A 17,839-nucleotide genomic window follows, 5' to 3' on the forward strand; every position below is an offset into this window, starting at 1 on the left:
TGTTGTAACTTATTTTCATTGTCGTTAAACCTAAGGGTCTGGTCACACAGGGCAGAGGAGAAGAGGAATTTATGGTCCGAACATATTACCATCACGCCACATGCTGCCCCGGGGAGATAGAAACGTTGAGATATATATTTAGTGAATCATATGACGTGATAGTAATGTGTTCAGGCCATTAATCGCATCATTAACTGCGGCTTTATGGATTTATAATTTGAAAGAGTTCATATTGTGTATCTTTTATACTGCATTTATGCATTTATGAACCTCTACTTTTGAATATAACAAGATTAGTTAGATAGCAAATGACAGAAATTTATATATCCTGAATCCTGTCTGTAACTACAAAGCAATTTGATGCTCCTCATATTACAATATTATGTGTTCATCAGCAACACCTGTGCCATTCTGCAGAATGCATCAGCTTCGTGTGACCAAGTCCTTAAAGCATATTTTTAATATTACAACGATTGTTTCTGTTGATATCAAATCAAATATGGTGCTAATAGGAAACTTTTACTCCATATATCTCAAGAGAACTTGTTGTTATAAACCTATAATGAAATTTTAATACCCATATATCGTCACCGTTTTAGCAAAACCATCTATGTGCACTTTCTCAAATTGTGCAGGAGAAGGATAAAACTGAATAAAAAAATAATGTTAACATTTAAACATTAAAATTATAAAGAATGCTTTATTATAATCAGAAAATGGTCTAAGATTATTATTTTGTTCACAAAAATCTTTTATTTTTAATACAAAAATAATAAAAATACAGTTTGTGATGTCACATAAGTTGTTTTGACCGTTTTGTAAATACACATAGTTTAATTTATTCATCAAAATGTGAATAATAATAAATTCATGAAAAACTGTTACATAAATAATAGTTGAAATATACATAGTGCATTAGTGATAAATTGCAATATCATTTTATTAATTATTAATGCAATAGTGAGATGATATTATATTTATAAGTTCGTTTACTTTCTATTAGCAGGTTTAAATGTTAGGTTATCGTAGAAATAGTGGTGATCTTTCTCTATTACACTTTTTAATTCCTGAAGATGTATGTATTTCGACTGTGATATTGGCAATGATTCATTATATATATTATAAAGGCAGTCAAACGGTTGCACTGATAAAGTTGAGTTTGTAAAAGATTGTTCCATCTGGTAGATACTGTAACATTTTAATATCATATACAATAGGATCTCCGATTCGTTTTCCTGGTCTGATTGAACTTAATCCAGATTTAATCTTATCCATAATTCTTAAAAATTAAAAATCAATGACATTAATTTTATAAGGTTGTTTTGGTCTTGCTAGCCGCATACGTGCTATATAATCAGATGGTGAATATATTGGAGGCTTAAAATACTTTTCTTAGGTGGCATGTGCACTATCGGCCTCTATCATGGTGTGGCCTTTTTCCAGAAAAAGCTGTTGAATCTCGATGTTTTTTCTCTCTAAAGATATAACTTAGAGCAGTAGCGAATAATTTATTTCGGTTTTGATATCCACACCCATCCGATATTAGAATTATTTCATTGTATTGTCCTGCTTTCGATGAGATGAGACAAATTCATTAGAAGATACATTATGAAGAATGTATATGGTGAAATTGTGTAGTTGCAGCTTTTGTTTATAATACATTTGTGCCTGTGTTTTGGACATAGCAGCACACTTTGGAGATCCATTGTGATTACTAACCGTCCAGTAATACTTCTGGTACTCTCCTTCATTTCATTTTTGGTCTTCTAGCATCTTTTTTTTTTAATAATGTGGCTATTGTATTCCATTTCTGAAACATTCTTCATTTTATAACTACAGCAGATGGCAGTGATGGAACACTGATCTTTACGTGGTTGGTGGATACTGATTTTTTGGTGGTAAATATACTGGAGTATATTCTGCTGCTTTATGACCATTTTCCAGAGACCATTTTTTATATTCATCATGCATTTGTATTTTGGATCGGAAACACAATTCCACATACACCCTGGAGGTATTTTCTCTGCAATAATGGCTGGGAACTTTGGAATTAGATCCAACCATAATGTAACATTTTTCCACAAATCTCTCCGTTTTGATTTTTGGTTGCACTACCAATTATTTATCTTCAGTCAGATTCTTATTACTTGTCATTGTTGCTTTCAATTGGCCACTGTCATCGAGACGTTTGTAGTTGTTTATCCAACTTTTAAATTAATTCTCGCCTATACCCTATTGACCATGTAAGCATCTTCCAGAAATTATTGAATATTTCCTGTCTCTCTTTTTGAGAAAGCATCTTTCAAACCGTCGTGCAAGACCATAATGCATAGCATATAACATAGAAACAAACTATGTGTAGCCAAACTGTAAAAAAACATTACACTCTCGATATCAAAATACCATCTATATGTTACTATATATACACATAGTTGTTTTTGTGAACCGTGGTTTTTGAACCTTACACATAGCTGTTTTTTATTTTTTGAAATAACTTCGGAGCGAGTTTACCCAACACATAGATCATTTTACTGGCCTATAGAGAAAAAAATAAGGAATGACTTGGTATTTAAAAGTCATTTTTGATAAAAGTGACACATAGATGGTTTTGCTAAAACGGTGACGATATTTTGAACAAAAATTGTAAAAAAACCAACATTTTTGCTAGAATAATAATGTTCACTTTCAATTCATGGTAATAAGCCATTATGTATTATCGAACTGCATTATAAACAGATCGAGTGACATATTGAAAAAAATATAGTTACGAATCACTCTCAAGGTACGCATTTTTTTCTTAATTTGTCATACCCTGTGTGCGCCCTTAAGCAGATCATGACCTGTGTACTCTTAAGGTGCATTTAGACCAAACGAACAAGAACATAAGAGCAAGAGCTAGAGCATTCTGTTCCTGCCCGCCTGGTGTAAACGCCTAGTGAACAAATTCCACAACACAACAAATACTGCGACCGAATGCTCTGGCTCTCTATATTTTGTTCAGATGTATTGAGAGTTTTCTTGATTTATATTTGTCCAGTAAAAATGCATACTATTATATGCAAACCATTTTGATATATGAGTGGCATCGGAACCACTACCAGATTTTTGAGGCAGCCATTTTTGACGCTCCCTTCTGTAGGAAGCGAGAAGAGACTCGCATCTTTTTCTTCGCCTCTTCACAGCGGACACCCATGTCAGTTGCAATCTCATCCCGATCGTAATAATAGTATAAGTAATCGTATAGGTATGTTCAGCCCCGAGGGAAGAACACTTTGATGAAACCGCTCCGCCGAGCGTGACAGAACAGGAAAGAATGCTCGACGCAATTGTGCTCTCGCTCTAACATACGTTTAAATCAAACGAGCATTCTAGCTAGTTGCAGCGAACCTCTGTAGAATTCAAAAGAATGCTCGCTCGGTCGACAAAGAGCATTTACGTCAAGAGAATTTCGCTGGAGTGGGGGAAGAACATTCGCTCGCTTGGTCTAAATGCTGCTTTACAGAATGTCATTGGCTGATAATTAAGAAAAACACATTTAAAGATAATTCTCAGCAAAAACATTCCTTGATCTCTGAATACATATTAATACCTTCCAAGTAGAAAAAAATAAATGTTACATGTAGTAAGTACTTAACTTAAAATAATAATAATCCTTTCATCTCAAGCAAATATTTTCAACTGAAATCAATATCGAATATTATAAGAATTATTTTTGAATTTAGGTACCTACTGTAAAGTTTGTTTTATTCCTATTGTACTTCTGCCTTGACTTGGAATTTTAAAATTTCAATAATTGAAGAGTGCACGAACAACTATGAATGCACATTTGCAAAATGTTGAGGAATGAATGAAACGTAAATAAAATTATTATTAAGGGATGTTGTTTATGTATTTTATTTCAAAGATATAGTTATTCATACAGGTAATACAATTAATAAAATTTATTATAAAAGTAATCAAATTAATTAAAAAATCAATAAACAAAAATTCCTGTAGGAGAATAATGATGAACATCATGTGCCTTATAGCGTTGTTTTCGTGAATAATTTTTTTATACGAGAACAACGATGAACAGCATGTGCCGTACAGCGTTGTTCTTCTGCATGAAACGAAACTAAGAATATTAGTCTTAAGAAAATAGGTTTGTGACATTCACTATTATTCTACTACTTTTGGCGGCTGTTTCCGTGGAATTACAACTCCTTTCTTAGAAGTATATGATTTCCCAGCATCTTTAAGTGTTTTTCTTTTAACATTTTTCCAATCTTGTATGTTTATCTTGCGTTTTCTACTCCTATTTAAACCACCCGGTGACAAAAAAATACCACCCGGGTCCGCCATGTTTGTAGTATTCATCGTTGTTCATCGGTAAAGCAGTTTTTTACCAACTATATCTGTCATCTAGTGGTGTTTTTAAAACTAAAACACATTCGTTATGATCTATATACCAATGTTCTATTCATAACTCACTTATGCCCAAAGTGCCATTATGCCATTCATCATTGTTCGTGCACACTTTTTAATTACCATCAAATTAAATAGAAGAAGAAATATGAAATACATATTATTTTATTTTTATGATCTCATGAATGTTTCTTCCTTTCCAATAGTTTTAACATTGTTTTATACACCTATGAATCATCTACACGCAAAATATTATGATTTTATTAAATAAGTGTTTTTTCTAATTCCTCTAAATACTAAACAAACCTATATTATGTTTTTTTTTATTCATTACTGAATTTTGCTGCATTACTGGCATACACAAGACACATAACTTAGGCCTCTTACGGCACTGGTGACTAGACAACCACATGTGTAAATGCTTGTATCCTTTCTTCTACCTCGTGGTTGCTGTCAACCTGGAGACTGGTCGGCAGTGCGTAAGTGGGGTTCAAAGTGTCGATACAACATTGTTCTATTGGAAAAAACCTGTTAATGCATATTGAGCACAAATATCGCTTTCAGGAAGTTCAAAAAGGTCATCACGTGTAGACGCACAGGCAGCTATATACAACCGAACCATTAATATTTAGATGAATACTCCAAAATCACTAATTTTACACATTATTTGACCATATCCGGTCCTAATAAAATCGTATGGGCCTCACAAGACTGGTGGTTTGTATTAAAAGATTTTTTTTTTATGAGAAATGGATGTTAGACACTTGCTCAACCTATTGGGTTCATACTCTGACTCCAAACACAAATTGAAAAACAATATGTGTATTTGCCAGACCCAGGATTCGAACCTGGGACCTACGACATTATAAGCCGCTCGGCCATTGTGGGATAATATGTCAAAATCTCAAGAGTAATGATATATAGAGAATGTCTATTGTTCGGCAAAATGAAGTCATGTTTCTTGTGTATAACACACAGTAGAACCTCGATTTTATTATTATCAACTTAACTATGAAACGTTATACCATCGTGTTGCTTCTCAGTACGGCTACTAAAATTAACCATATTATGTTCTACTAAAAAATAATTACCACTAACTTTATATTTAACACAAAAACAATAAATTTCAGCAACTACTCGTAGTTTTTGAATGAATATAATCAGTCAAATCCATATTTACCGGTGACGTTTCCAAAAGATATTTAATTCAGCTTTAGAAATTCTATCTTACTCTAAAACATAGTGCGGAGATATAAGCATGCCGAATGCTTATGGTTCGTTTTTTCTCCAGGCCTTAAGTCAAAATAGCTACCAAATATGACATCATGCTGATTCATTTGTCAATGTCTAAAATTTTTCCATTACTACCAGGGAACATCTGGGTAAGGCTGTAAAAAGATTTAAATCTCGAGTATGGAGAAATATGGGACAAAAATAATTACGTGTTAAGGAATATGTTATTTCCAATAGTTACGTCTGTTAACACACATTCAATATTGGTGATATTTGAGGACTATTTCTGGCGTTTTATGGCCTGACTGACATAAAGTAATAAAACCTAACCAGGTTTGAAAATCTTGGTTCATGGCGACTGGATCACATTTCTGTCTTAATTAATCAGTTCTATAGTGAGTACCAAATCCAGCCATACTGAAAGTGATACAGTATCAAAAATACAATAATACTAAGAAACTGTAGGGCTCCATTTTGTAAGGGAAAAAAATACAAAAAATAATAATTTTCATTGATTTATTTATTAAAATAGTTTAAAAATATACACAAGATGTGGCAGAATATTATCCTAATGAGCGTCCATGAACAGCATTTCTGTTAGAAGAAGCATTGTGTTTGGTAGGGGACGAGGTTGCGGTGAAAGAACTGTTAATACTTGACGCTCCATATCGACAGCAGTCCTGGGGAGAATACAAAAATTCTTTCATCAGCACATGTTTTGTGTTCAGACGTTTCGACTATCTTGCAAAGACCCACTGAACAAGAAAATAAAAATGATTATGAGATGTATTTCATCACAATATGTTCTTTCCTCGACATTTTAGGCTCATTGTGGAGACTATTTTATTGCATGAATGTTGCATAATGACTACTCAAATCCCAAGATAGCAAAATACTTGAGAAAGTCTGAATCTATATATTATAACAGTGGCGACCAGTTGAATGGAGGATGTGGTGTGTAACTGAAAAAAAGTCCTACGCCAGCCACATTTACAGGACTTGATTATGAATTTAGTTCATCTTCAGTATTTTACTGAACCAAAAATACTATATTTTACCTTTTTATAATCGATAGTCCAAGAAAAAAAAAACAGGCACTAAAATAGATAGGTATTGAAGAAAAATTAATGCTCACCACGTTTCGAACTCGGATAAGAATGTTCTGTCACGGTAATTGAGCATTTTGACCATTACGTTTATAATCGTATGTATGTGTTGTATAAGTGAAATGTTCGAAATTACTTGCAGACCCTTTTTGCCATGTATTTTTTGGTCTGGTTAGGCAAGTCGACAATCAATTTATAATACATACCTACAGACAGATATCATTGGCAAATTATATTATTTTTGTAGAATATAAGACAATAAAGTTATTATTGAAATACATTGATAAGCAATTAAAAAAAAAAAATCCTACAAAGGTAGACTTTAAATAATGGCCTAATATGGTATGGAGTCTTCGCACTGATATATAATTTACTAAAAATTGTATGTAAATTAAATGGCCTACAATGTTTTCACATCATTTTACTTACACACAAATGAAACCAGCAACGTTGGTTCGTATTACATCATCATCATTGTTGAGAGCAAAAGAGACGGCGAGTAATCGATGGACCAGTGACGGACTGGGTGGAACGGCCACTACTTTGGTTAGGGCGTCAGTCACTTTCATTCCCAACGGCATGCAAGAATCTGGTAGACATGGCGCTCCAATCTGTAATAAAATACATTTATCATTTGACATTCGTCACATGTTTTCTGTAAATACCGTATGGTGGGGGTAGAAAAACAGCCATGCAAAGTGGGAAAGGGACAACCGACGTTATAATTGAGTAGAGGAGGTGGGAATGTTTAAGAGTGGACAAAATTAGGGTTTAAAATATTACTTAATGTGTTACTGCTGTTAATATTATTTATTTCTAGAAATTCTATCCCAGATCCAAACTAAAATATGGTATTCTACATACGTATTGGGACCAAGGTCTTTCAATCAAGCTATCAAACACTGAAATAAGTTCAGTGGTTTTTGCATAATTTTAAGTACAATATTATGAAATTATATAATATAATAATAATATTATTTATATATTTTGTACCTTAAATATTCTTGCATCTGAAAATTTGACATCAAACGAATGCGGGTAATAGGGTGTCCGTTTGCCATAGAAATACTCCTTTATTCTCATATCTCGGCTTTCTGCTCTCTGCTTTTTCGTTCTTTCGACAACCTATGAGAGAAATCTTATTAACAACCGATTCACTAATTTAACAAATACAGTTAGGTATAAGTATTATTATACAGTCGAACTTGGTTATTACGATCACAGAAATAGCGAGATCTCAGATGTAATGAGAACATTCGTTGACATTTTAGTTTATGATTTTCTCCATACGTTTATTCACTTTTATAACGAGTTACTTTTCGGGTATAATACCGAGCAAACTGTTAATGTGTCAATCGTTTAAAAACAACATTTTCGACCCTAAGCAATAAAATCCGACCGGGCAGTTAACTAGATCGATGTCCCCGGGATCGGATTATATTTTTGACACTAGTGAAGTGTCTAAGTACCTAATTGGTGTTTTCACCAACAACATTGAAAAGTATCCACGCATATGGTTGAAATTGCATGTAAAAAATCCAAGCTTTGTGAAGTCAGTAGGTACCTATCAGCGCCGGCGGCTCAACATTTCATTACAATACACAACTTCCTTTGTAGTTTATGAATGCCATGCTTGTTTTGGGGATTTTTACGATGGTTTTCAAATTTTTTATGTTCTATCCTTAACCCTTTTACTCCCAGCTGATTTAGCCTAGCATATGTGAAAACTCCCAAGCGTTTTTTGCCAAAAAATCGTTGATTTAGTTTTTTTTCAATAAATAATTCTACACATGTTTTTAAAATTTGAAACTTTTTTTGTATGTTCTCAATGGTGTATAAAGCAATAATAAGTAATAATATTGAGAGTTTACACCAATAAAACAAAAGAAAAAAATAATGTATCAATATTTATTTAGAAATGAACGGATAAAACTATGTTTGAACTACAAAACAAGTGTGACAACATTTTTTTATTTATAATTGATATATCAAATTTTATAATATAATCTATTCTTATCTAGTATCAGAAAAAAAAATAAACATATTATTTCTCTATAAAATAGAATTTTTATAAAGTAATCAAAAAAAATCGTATAGTGTCAAGATATTCAAGAATATTTATTCAATTCACGAAATCGCAAGAGAATTCGATACAGTATCGAGCACTAACTGATATGGGAATGAAGTAATTTCAAAAAATAAGTTTCAAAGCACTAAATCATTTATAATAATATTTATTCATGTATTTTTTCACCATCTACCAAAAGAACAGTGGGCATTCATTGTTTGTTCGGTCAGTTCATAAAAATTACAAAATTCATTTTGTAAAGTGATATATGAATCATAAAACAACTAAAAGAAATATCAGAATTTAAAATGTGTCATAAAAATAACATTTTATTATTTTAAAACCCTCTTTGGTCTCGAGTTCGACAGCAAGAGCAATTATGACTTGTGAGTTATTAGGGTATGACATAATTATAAACAAGTGACACTAAAATAAATATTAGTCACACCCAACACAGAGTGAATATAGTGCTCTGTCTACACCAGACGAAATATGACGGGAAAAAATTTGGAATAAATCGTAAATTTGGTTCCAAACTTTCGGCCGATGGATCGGCCCAGATGGAGTTTTCGCATAGGTATGGTGGGCCGAAATATCGGCTGAATGGGAGTAAAAGGGTTAAATAGAACGTGGTGCGGAAAATGTTATATAACGATATAAGGAGTAAAGCTTATAATGAGCAAATTCAGTTGGTTCCATCTTCCTCGTAATAACCAAGTTCAACTGTATAGTAAAACAAAAACATCCAAAATTTAAAAGCACAGCCTATGCCAATGTATGAATTTTATTACACTTTACTAGCCACCACTTTGGAATATAATTTATATTACTTCTAAACAATTCATATATCTGGCAGGCACAATGCAGTGACGTATGGATGAGTGTACAAATATGTACATAAAACCAAATAAAACTAATTTCTAAAAAAAATGTGAAACATATTATATTTATTTTATCAACAATTTATATTTTGATTGCATGTTTTACCACCTTTATGATAAATCTTTAACGCCTTATACGCTAACGAATAAAATGTTATTAATTACCCCTCCGCTCTTTGGTAGTAGGACAACTTTGACGAATTTAGGCATGTCCCTGACAAGTTCAGTGTATAATCTTTCATTATCTAGAACCAGAATGACATCAACTTCGAAGGCTTGAGCTGCGTGCGTCAGTAATTTGTAGCCGACACCCTTTACCCATCCGCAGGTATTTATAATACATCCGGAACTGCGTGCTTAAACAATAATAGACAATAATTAATTTATACAAAAAACCATAAAGAAAAACCATCTACAGAAACAGAGCCTAAACATAAGAGGTGTCTATTTCGAAATCTTACACATTCACACAAGATGTAATGATTTATAACTTTCTAAACATGCCAAACGTATATGAAAAAATGTTTAAAAACTTCGACACAAAAATCATAGAATAATGAATGCCAATATGTTGAATGTTATTTTGTTTATAATCATTGCAATAAAGGGTTTATTGGCTAACAAAAATTAGCAGCATATTATTCTAAGAAATTGAATCACAAAAATGTCATTCGCCAAAATTATTGACGTGTGGACCCGGTATTTGAAAATAAACACCCCATATGAAAGGGAAGCTAAAAAATAGTTTACTAAAGCTGATGGTTAAATTACACATTGAACCATTATTACTTAGAATATTTAAATAAACAATCACAAAAAAACGGATGATACATATTGTAATTAATAATAAATGTAAGCATATTTTTTCGTCATTCGTCATTTGAGTTTTCCATAAAACTATACAATATATTGGCCGTAGCGTTTCATGTTTGCATGAATAGATCGATGAATTAGAGCACAGATATTGCATGTCCAGTTTTTTTTCGAAAATCATATTGTTACATAATTAACCTTTATCCTGTAAAAATATTTTTTGTCAAAATAGGGTACTTATGTATTTGAGAAGACAATGTCTCAACCGAATACATTGTAACGTGTCCGATTCAAATCTTTCAAAACATACAATACCCATCGACATGTGAGCACTGACGGGTGACAAAAGCACTTTATGAGAACTATCCCATACCTTTCTTGTTGATCTCCATTCGTTCAGAAATGACCTCAGCCAATTTAGAGGTGATGGCATTGAAGAGTTGAAGGTTTTCGTCGGGACACTTTTGTCCAAAGTGATAAACTAGAGGGGCCTGCTGACTAAAGCCCTCTTCCACTGTCGCTGGCCTTTCTATCAACAGAGCACCTGAAAGACAACATTCTTTGTATTCACTTCTCATCAGTGGCGAAGACTATCCGGACTCCTAGCCTCTGTCATCTATTCAAAAGTGATCTTAACCCATTGACTCCGGGGAACATGGAATCCATGTTATTGATCTTTTTGTGTTGCGGTGGGGAACGCGTTTTCCACGTGATTCGATATAAACGACATTAATCGCTCATAACTATTTGAATTTTTTTTTTTTAATTTTATTGTCTACAAGCCATGCGTTATTGATATACATACTCATTTATATGGGTGGCCATGTCTGCAATTATGAACTAAAGCCATTTAAATAATGTGATATTTTATCGCATATCCCAAACACGAATGATAACAACACATATCACAATGGTATGTTTCGCGCAATCGCTCAATTAAGCCGGGTGAATCAATCAGGACTCCCAAACATTTGGAATTTTATTGAAATCAATAAAATACAACTACTAAAGTTAATAATTAATATTGGACAACTATTTGACATTCATTGACGAATACTTCGGGTATTCCCTTAATACTTAATTCGAGAATACCCATATTCGACTTGATTCGTGGACCTTAGTTTAATTAATAATATTATTATTGAAAGAAGTTAATCAGTTTTTTATCAAACGCCGTTACGAGAACATCGAAACTTACTTTCGCGTGATTGTCGGTCGGCCAAATTAACTCTGTTCTTTTTAAAAATCAAGCCCAAAGTATAGATGACGATATGTTTATAGATGAAATTTATGAAGACAGATATAGCAAATTCAGTGATTCTGATAGTGGCAGTGACGTAGGGGGGGATTGTCTCCAAACGACCACGCACAATGCATTAGCTTACGTAATAAAAACATATTTTGCTTAGTGTATAAATAATATTGTGTTTCGTTTCTTGTGACTTGTATGACAAATACTTGATTTATGTTTTGGAAAAACTATATTAGTGTAATGCACTACATATGCCAACTACCAGACGATATTACTCAGTGAGTTATTTAACTTATTTTCATTTTAAAAAATTAGAGCCACTGATTTTGCAATGGAGACATAATAAATCATGAAAAAATCCATTACAACACCGGTGATGAAGTAGAAACAGTTGTTTCGGTGGCTTCTTCGATATTTTCGCTTTTAAATTTCTTTAGAATGGCCATATTTATAACCTTATTCACAAGACAAAGCTCTGTTTGATTAGATTGAGGATATGAGCCAATTTTCTAAAAATATTTCCCGCTAGAGTAAAAGTTATGATGATTTACAATTCTTATCAGTTTTGCGTGAATCAGCGTAATCACTGTGCGTACTTTGGGCATATATATGTTACGCCAAATGTGCGAAATTGACTATTACATGAAATGGGCTAAATTTTGGCTAATTCATGTAATAGTCAAGCCTGTTGCCTTATTCATGAATTAGATAAATTTTCTACCTAGTACATGAATTCACCAGGGCATGGAATTCTTAAACTGTCAACATGACAGCAAAAAAAGTAAATTTAATACGGATGATTTTATTAGTTATAATTGGACATAATATAATATTATTAGGTTAGGTTAGGTTAGGTTTTGAAATTCTGAATTATTCAACTGAATGTCCATTTTGAGGTTAGCTAACAAGTGTCAACAAACTATCAAAAACATACAATCGACCATTGCATGTACGATACCCAAGCACGAATCAAATCGCGAAAATACCTTTTAATAAAATTCATCCGTTATCATATTACAGTTCTAGTTTTTTTGCGCATAGTAAATGGATATGAACGTCATTGACATTTGACACATTTGGTTAGTTTGATTAGTTGCAAAAAATACCACCGGAGCGCGACCACCTATTTTGACCATAGATAATATACGTATATTTTGACCAATCCACGAGCATTTCACACATTTAGTTTAGTTGCAAAAAATACCACCGTAGCGCTACTATCTAATTTGTCCAATGCATGAACAAAGCAGAAAAATTACTGCGGAATTCATGCACTCACCAGATATTTTGTCTAATTCATGAATAAGGCAACGGGCTTGCATTTTTCATGATTTAGGCAAAATTTAGCCCATTTCATGTAATAGTCAATTTCGCACATTCGGCGTAACATATATACCGGTGTGAATGTGTTAAGGCTCGAGGTATTATTACCTACATGCATTGTTTTCATGTGTGTACGTTTGCATTACATGATCTATTTCACCTTCTAATTCTATTTGTCATTTTAAATAATTCATCCCAGAACAAGACCGTTGTCATAAGATAAGCGATCTGCGAAAAGGGAATCGTGAATTACTTGAAAAGTTTATTCGAACTTACCAAGTTACTGGCAAAAAAAAAATTGAAAACTCTTCCATACCGGCATGATTTCAGAAATTTATCATAATATGGTGTTATACTAAAATACTTACAAAAATTATAAATTTATGAGATTTATTTTTGTCAGCACGCTCCTTTATGAAGAAGCACATTGCATTCTTCACAAAGGTAGCGTGTCTCTCCTCTCCCCTTGTCTGCAACACACACCTGGCAAACCCTTGAAGGATATTGCTTTTTTCAGTCGGCAGAATCGCCTTCAGAGTATGTCTGGACATTATTCCAGACAATCTGTTGGGCGAATCTACCGAACCGCATGAAGTGGTTACAGTTACCGATTCATTCGGTTCTAAAACCGGTTCCTCCGCTGACAGAAGGTGACACGAATACTCGAACAAATATTTTTTTAAATCTATCTTACTACTAGGGTTAGACTTACAAAATAGAACAAAAGAATTAAATTGGGCACACATGATTAGCCAGAAGAACAATTTTTTAGTCCATTTTACTGTTTTCTTGTGTAAATTGTAATACGACAGATATTGGTCGGCACAATCCACTCCGCCCTTGATTTTATTACACTCCAAGATGCTTCTCGGCTTGGTGACAACCTGTCCATTGAGATTAAAATAATAGATATTACATTGTCTAATTTAACTATGTAGACAAATACATGTTAATTTCTAACGCTGAACACAAATCAACATAAATGTTAAATTATCATTAGCTATTGAGTCTTCCTTTTGAAGGTAAGCCTTAGATATTCCATTAGAAACGGAGTTTCCGCCACCGCTACTTACCTATTGTACCAGGCACACTGATTTGACCTTGTCCGACATCTAAATCTACTAGTATAGGCCGTCTTCGCATCCTCACAGCATAATTGAGCAAGATCCGAGTGACGGTAGATTTTCCAACATCGGTGGGGCCGACAATCATTGTTATGGGCCCCCTAGTTCCATTTTGCTCGGCTTCGGTTCTATGCTGCTCCAGTGCAGCATGCGCATTCAAATATATGACCTGAATAAATTGACATTCGACATTTTGTCATTATTTTCTGATTGCTTTCGTTGTTAGTTGTACACCAAGTGAAGTGTGTAAGTAGTATGGACACCAGTGGCAAAGAGTGGAGGTAGATTGTTAAGATTCGAGACAATCTTAATACAATGCTTACGGGCCCTTTTAATTAATTTTGTAATTAACGTGTTAATTTGCATTTGAAAAGTAATTAGCAAAAACACAATTTTGTGCGGCCCGTAAGCATTGGGTTAATAATAAATAAATAAGTTTGGGAAAATATAGGAATTTCAGCCAACTACCTATATAGGTAGCTTTTTTAATTATCCTATCTGGCATATTTTTCTCAACAGTTGACAATACTGGCTGAGGATATTTAAATGTTAGCATTCCTGTCACCATGGGTCCTCGTATCATAAGAATTAACCTTCATTGTACAAGCAAACATTGTAAGGGTGTAGAGATTGACAAGACTCTAGCGGCATAAAAACGGCATAGTCGAAGTAATCCGTGACTGATTTTTATCTATTACACAATTTCAATATATTGACTGCTCCAAGCCAAAAAGAGCGTTGGTGACAAATCGCCACTATTCAGGAGAGCAAAAAGAGTTCATTTCTTAGTATTGGAGTTTTTTTTTCTTTCATTTACGGTAGAATAATATTGTTTTGGAGTATGTAGTGTTAATTTATTTATTTATTTGCAATTATAATTTTTAAATCACTCAAGTAATTCCTTTTGGCTGTCCAAGAAAAAATACAATGTTCATAAAGAAAACACCGAATTGTTTTTCTTTCCATTATTTTATTCATGTTTTTGTTTGTATTTCTGTTATATTTTATTTGTTTATTAAAATCATTTTAATTTTGGTACGTTACGTTAGTGGTAGGTACGTTAATTCTTATTGGCTTTCTGTAGGGTTATCACTTACGCCCATATTGGGAAATCGTAACTCTGTTTGCAATCATCTATGAAGAACACCCTTTTGTCAGTCTGTAGATATTTTTTTTGTAAACCTAACCTCATATTTAACTCAAAATCACCAAAATGATACTTTTTCCCTTTTGGCTTGGAGAAGTCGATATAAATCAATTGTTTTGAAAAATCAAATACAGTCAAACTCGGAATTTACTATCACGGATATAGCAAGATCTCGGATGTAATGAGGAAACATTTGTTGACATTTTAGTTTATGATTTTCTCCATACATTTATTCACTTGTATAACGAGGTACTTATCAGGTATACCGAGCTAAAATATCATCAAAAATTTTCTTAAAACTGTTAATTTGTCGATCGTTTAAAAACATTTTGACCCTACGCAATAAAATCCGACCGAACAGGATGCCGCCGGGATCGGATTACGTTTACGACACTAGTAAAGTGTCTAAGTACCTACCTAATTGGTGTTTTCGCCGACAATATTGAAAAAGTATCCACGCATATGGTTGAAATTGCATGTAAAAAATCCAAGGTTTGTGAAGTCAGTAGGTACCTACCAGCGTTCATTACAATAGACAACTTCTTTTGTAGTTTATGAATGCTATGCTTGTTTCGGGGAAAAATTCTAATTGTCTATTTTTGTTTGAATTGCGACTTTTTGTGTTATGTGACTGCTCATTTAAAAATACCTATTCTCTGATATAACAAGTAACGCTTATAACGATCAAATTCAGTCTGTCCCATCTTCCTCGTAATAGCCAGGTTCGACTGTTTTCAGAAAAAATATAGCTAATGGAATAAAAAATGTACCCGTCATGTGTCCACATGTACCTACTCACACCTAGACATTGACGCCTGCCACAGTCAAGCCGATATATGATCGGAACATCAGGCAGTTGGATTGAACAGGCACCCGAGACATGGCCCGATATTAAGTCGGATTAACTGCCTGACCAAATCTGAATATCTGTAGGGCTTAAGGTTGGTTGGAACCCATAGAAACGCCTAAATGTCCCGGTTTCGTTGATACGTTGATATAAATGTACAAACCATGGGAGTCTCTTTGGCAATATAGCTGACTTCTGTTTTTCCTTTTAGTTCAATTGTACAACCATGCCACGTGTATACAGCCACTTTTGCGCCAGTATGAAACTCATACAATTTTCCTTTAAATAATTCCGTCCCGAACAATTCGGCCAGACCGCTCTTAACCTATAAAAAAAATACACCGTTATCTTTCGATTTAGCAATTAAAATATCAATCAATTTTAATTAGGTAGGTATTAATTAGAAAGTGTATCTGCTTTAATGGATATTGTCGAGTCGAATATAAAATCATTTATAATATTATTGTTTATTCTCAACCTCAAGGATGACTTTTTCATTTTTCGATTCCACTTCGAAGCGCAGTTCACAGTCAGCTTCCAACTTGAACTCTTGGACTTGAACTTCCGTCATATTCGTTTATAAATTCCACCAGAATTGATAACAATGTCTTCATCCAATATTTAAAAAAAACATAAATATAAACACCAATTATTCCACTTGCACAAAACGAAACGGAATTACAGTCAAGTTTATCTTTATCTATGACAGTTTGCCATCTTTTCAAAGTGGAATTATAGTGCAGAGCCTCCAAAATTATAGTATTTGGGGGGAAAATATAGTACGCGTTGTCATATTCTGTTGAAAATGTATGGGTTTTTTGTTTTTCAGAAAAAATAATTACAATGTAAAAAGAACTTTTTAAATACAACGTTTTTAAATTTTCTGTTGAATCATATAAACTAGACTTGACTAGCTTAAACGATCAAAAAAAATTGTACTTGATAGAAATAGTACTGAAATGTCATATTGATTTCCATAGTAACACACGTATATATTAATAATTTATTTGCTAGGACCCCAGACCCCTAGCAACCAATAATGGTGTCGAAATAACTGAAAATTAATTCAAAATCCTACTTAAAGATGGCTAAAAGTATTAAAAACATGCATTGGCATCGTGTTCTGATATATTCTAAAAGTTTCAAATGTCTAGCTAGTCGGATTGCAAGATTTGTACTGGACAAACAACCACCGGACAAACAAGAATACGAGCTAATAAAAACGTTGTAAAAAATAACCAGTACCATTTGCAAAATGTAGTTTTAGTTCAATGAAAACAAATAAGTATGACTGACAAATTTTAGTGTGGACTATTTATGTCGAATCTTAACAGCCTACGTCCACCCCTCGGTGGACTACATATCGATTGCAAGGGGCGGCAGGTTATATGAAAGTATGGTGAAGCCGGCTAGTATGGCGAAAAAGTATGGTGGGGCGGGCTGGTAATCAATTTGTGGCAAAATTTGAATGTTAACATTATATTATATGGGTACATTATAATGACCAAAGTAAATCCTCTGTGATGTCCTGATTTTTTTTTATCGCGTCGCTATTTTTCGTAAGTTATCGGCTATTATTGTAGTATATTCTTGGGTTTTCACCGTGTCTCCTTCTTCCTTCTTTACTCGACGTTTCGGGTT

The 17,839-nt window shown here is 33.4% G+C and overlaps 1 protein-coding gene across 1 annotated transcript; it reads right to left on the minus strand.

Moving 5' to 3' along the window:
* Positions 1-6,139: 6,139 nt before the first annotated feature.
* On the minus strand, positions 6,140-16,902 carry cbc (protein CLP1 homolog). The gene is made up of 8 exons (XM_085948325.1): positions 16,677-16,902; positions 16,362-16,523; positions 14,154-14,373; positions 10,879-11,049; positions 9,858-10,048; positions 7,737-7,868; positions 7,173-7,354; positions 6,140-6,317 (listed from the first exon to the last, which is right to left on the minus strand). The coding sequence occupies exons 1-8, from the start codon at positions 16,767-16,769 to the stop codon at positions 6,206-6,208; spliced, it is 1,263 nt and encodes a 420-aa protein (XP_085804451.1). The 5' UTR covers positions 16,770-16,902; the 3' UTR covers positions 6,140-6,205.
* Between the last annotated feature and the right edge of the window lie 937 nt (positions 16,903-17,839).

Source organism: Rhyacophila brunnea, unplaced genomic scaffold, assembly GCF_057557595.1.
Source record: "Rhyacophila brunnea isolate RB1 unplaced genomic scaffold, BYU_Rbru_1.0 scaffold_20, whole genome shotgun sequence".
NCBI lineage: Eukaryota > Metazoa > Arthropoda > Insecta > Trichoptera > Rhyacophilidae > Rhyacophila > Rhyacophila brunnea.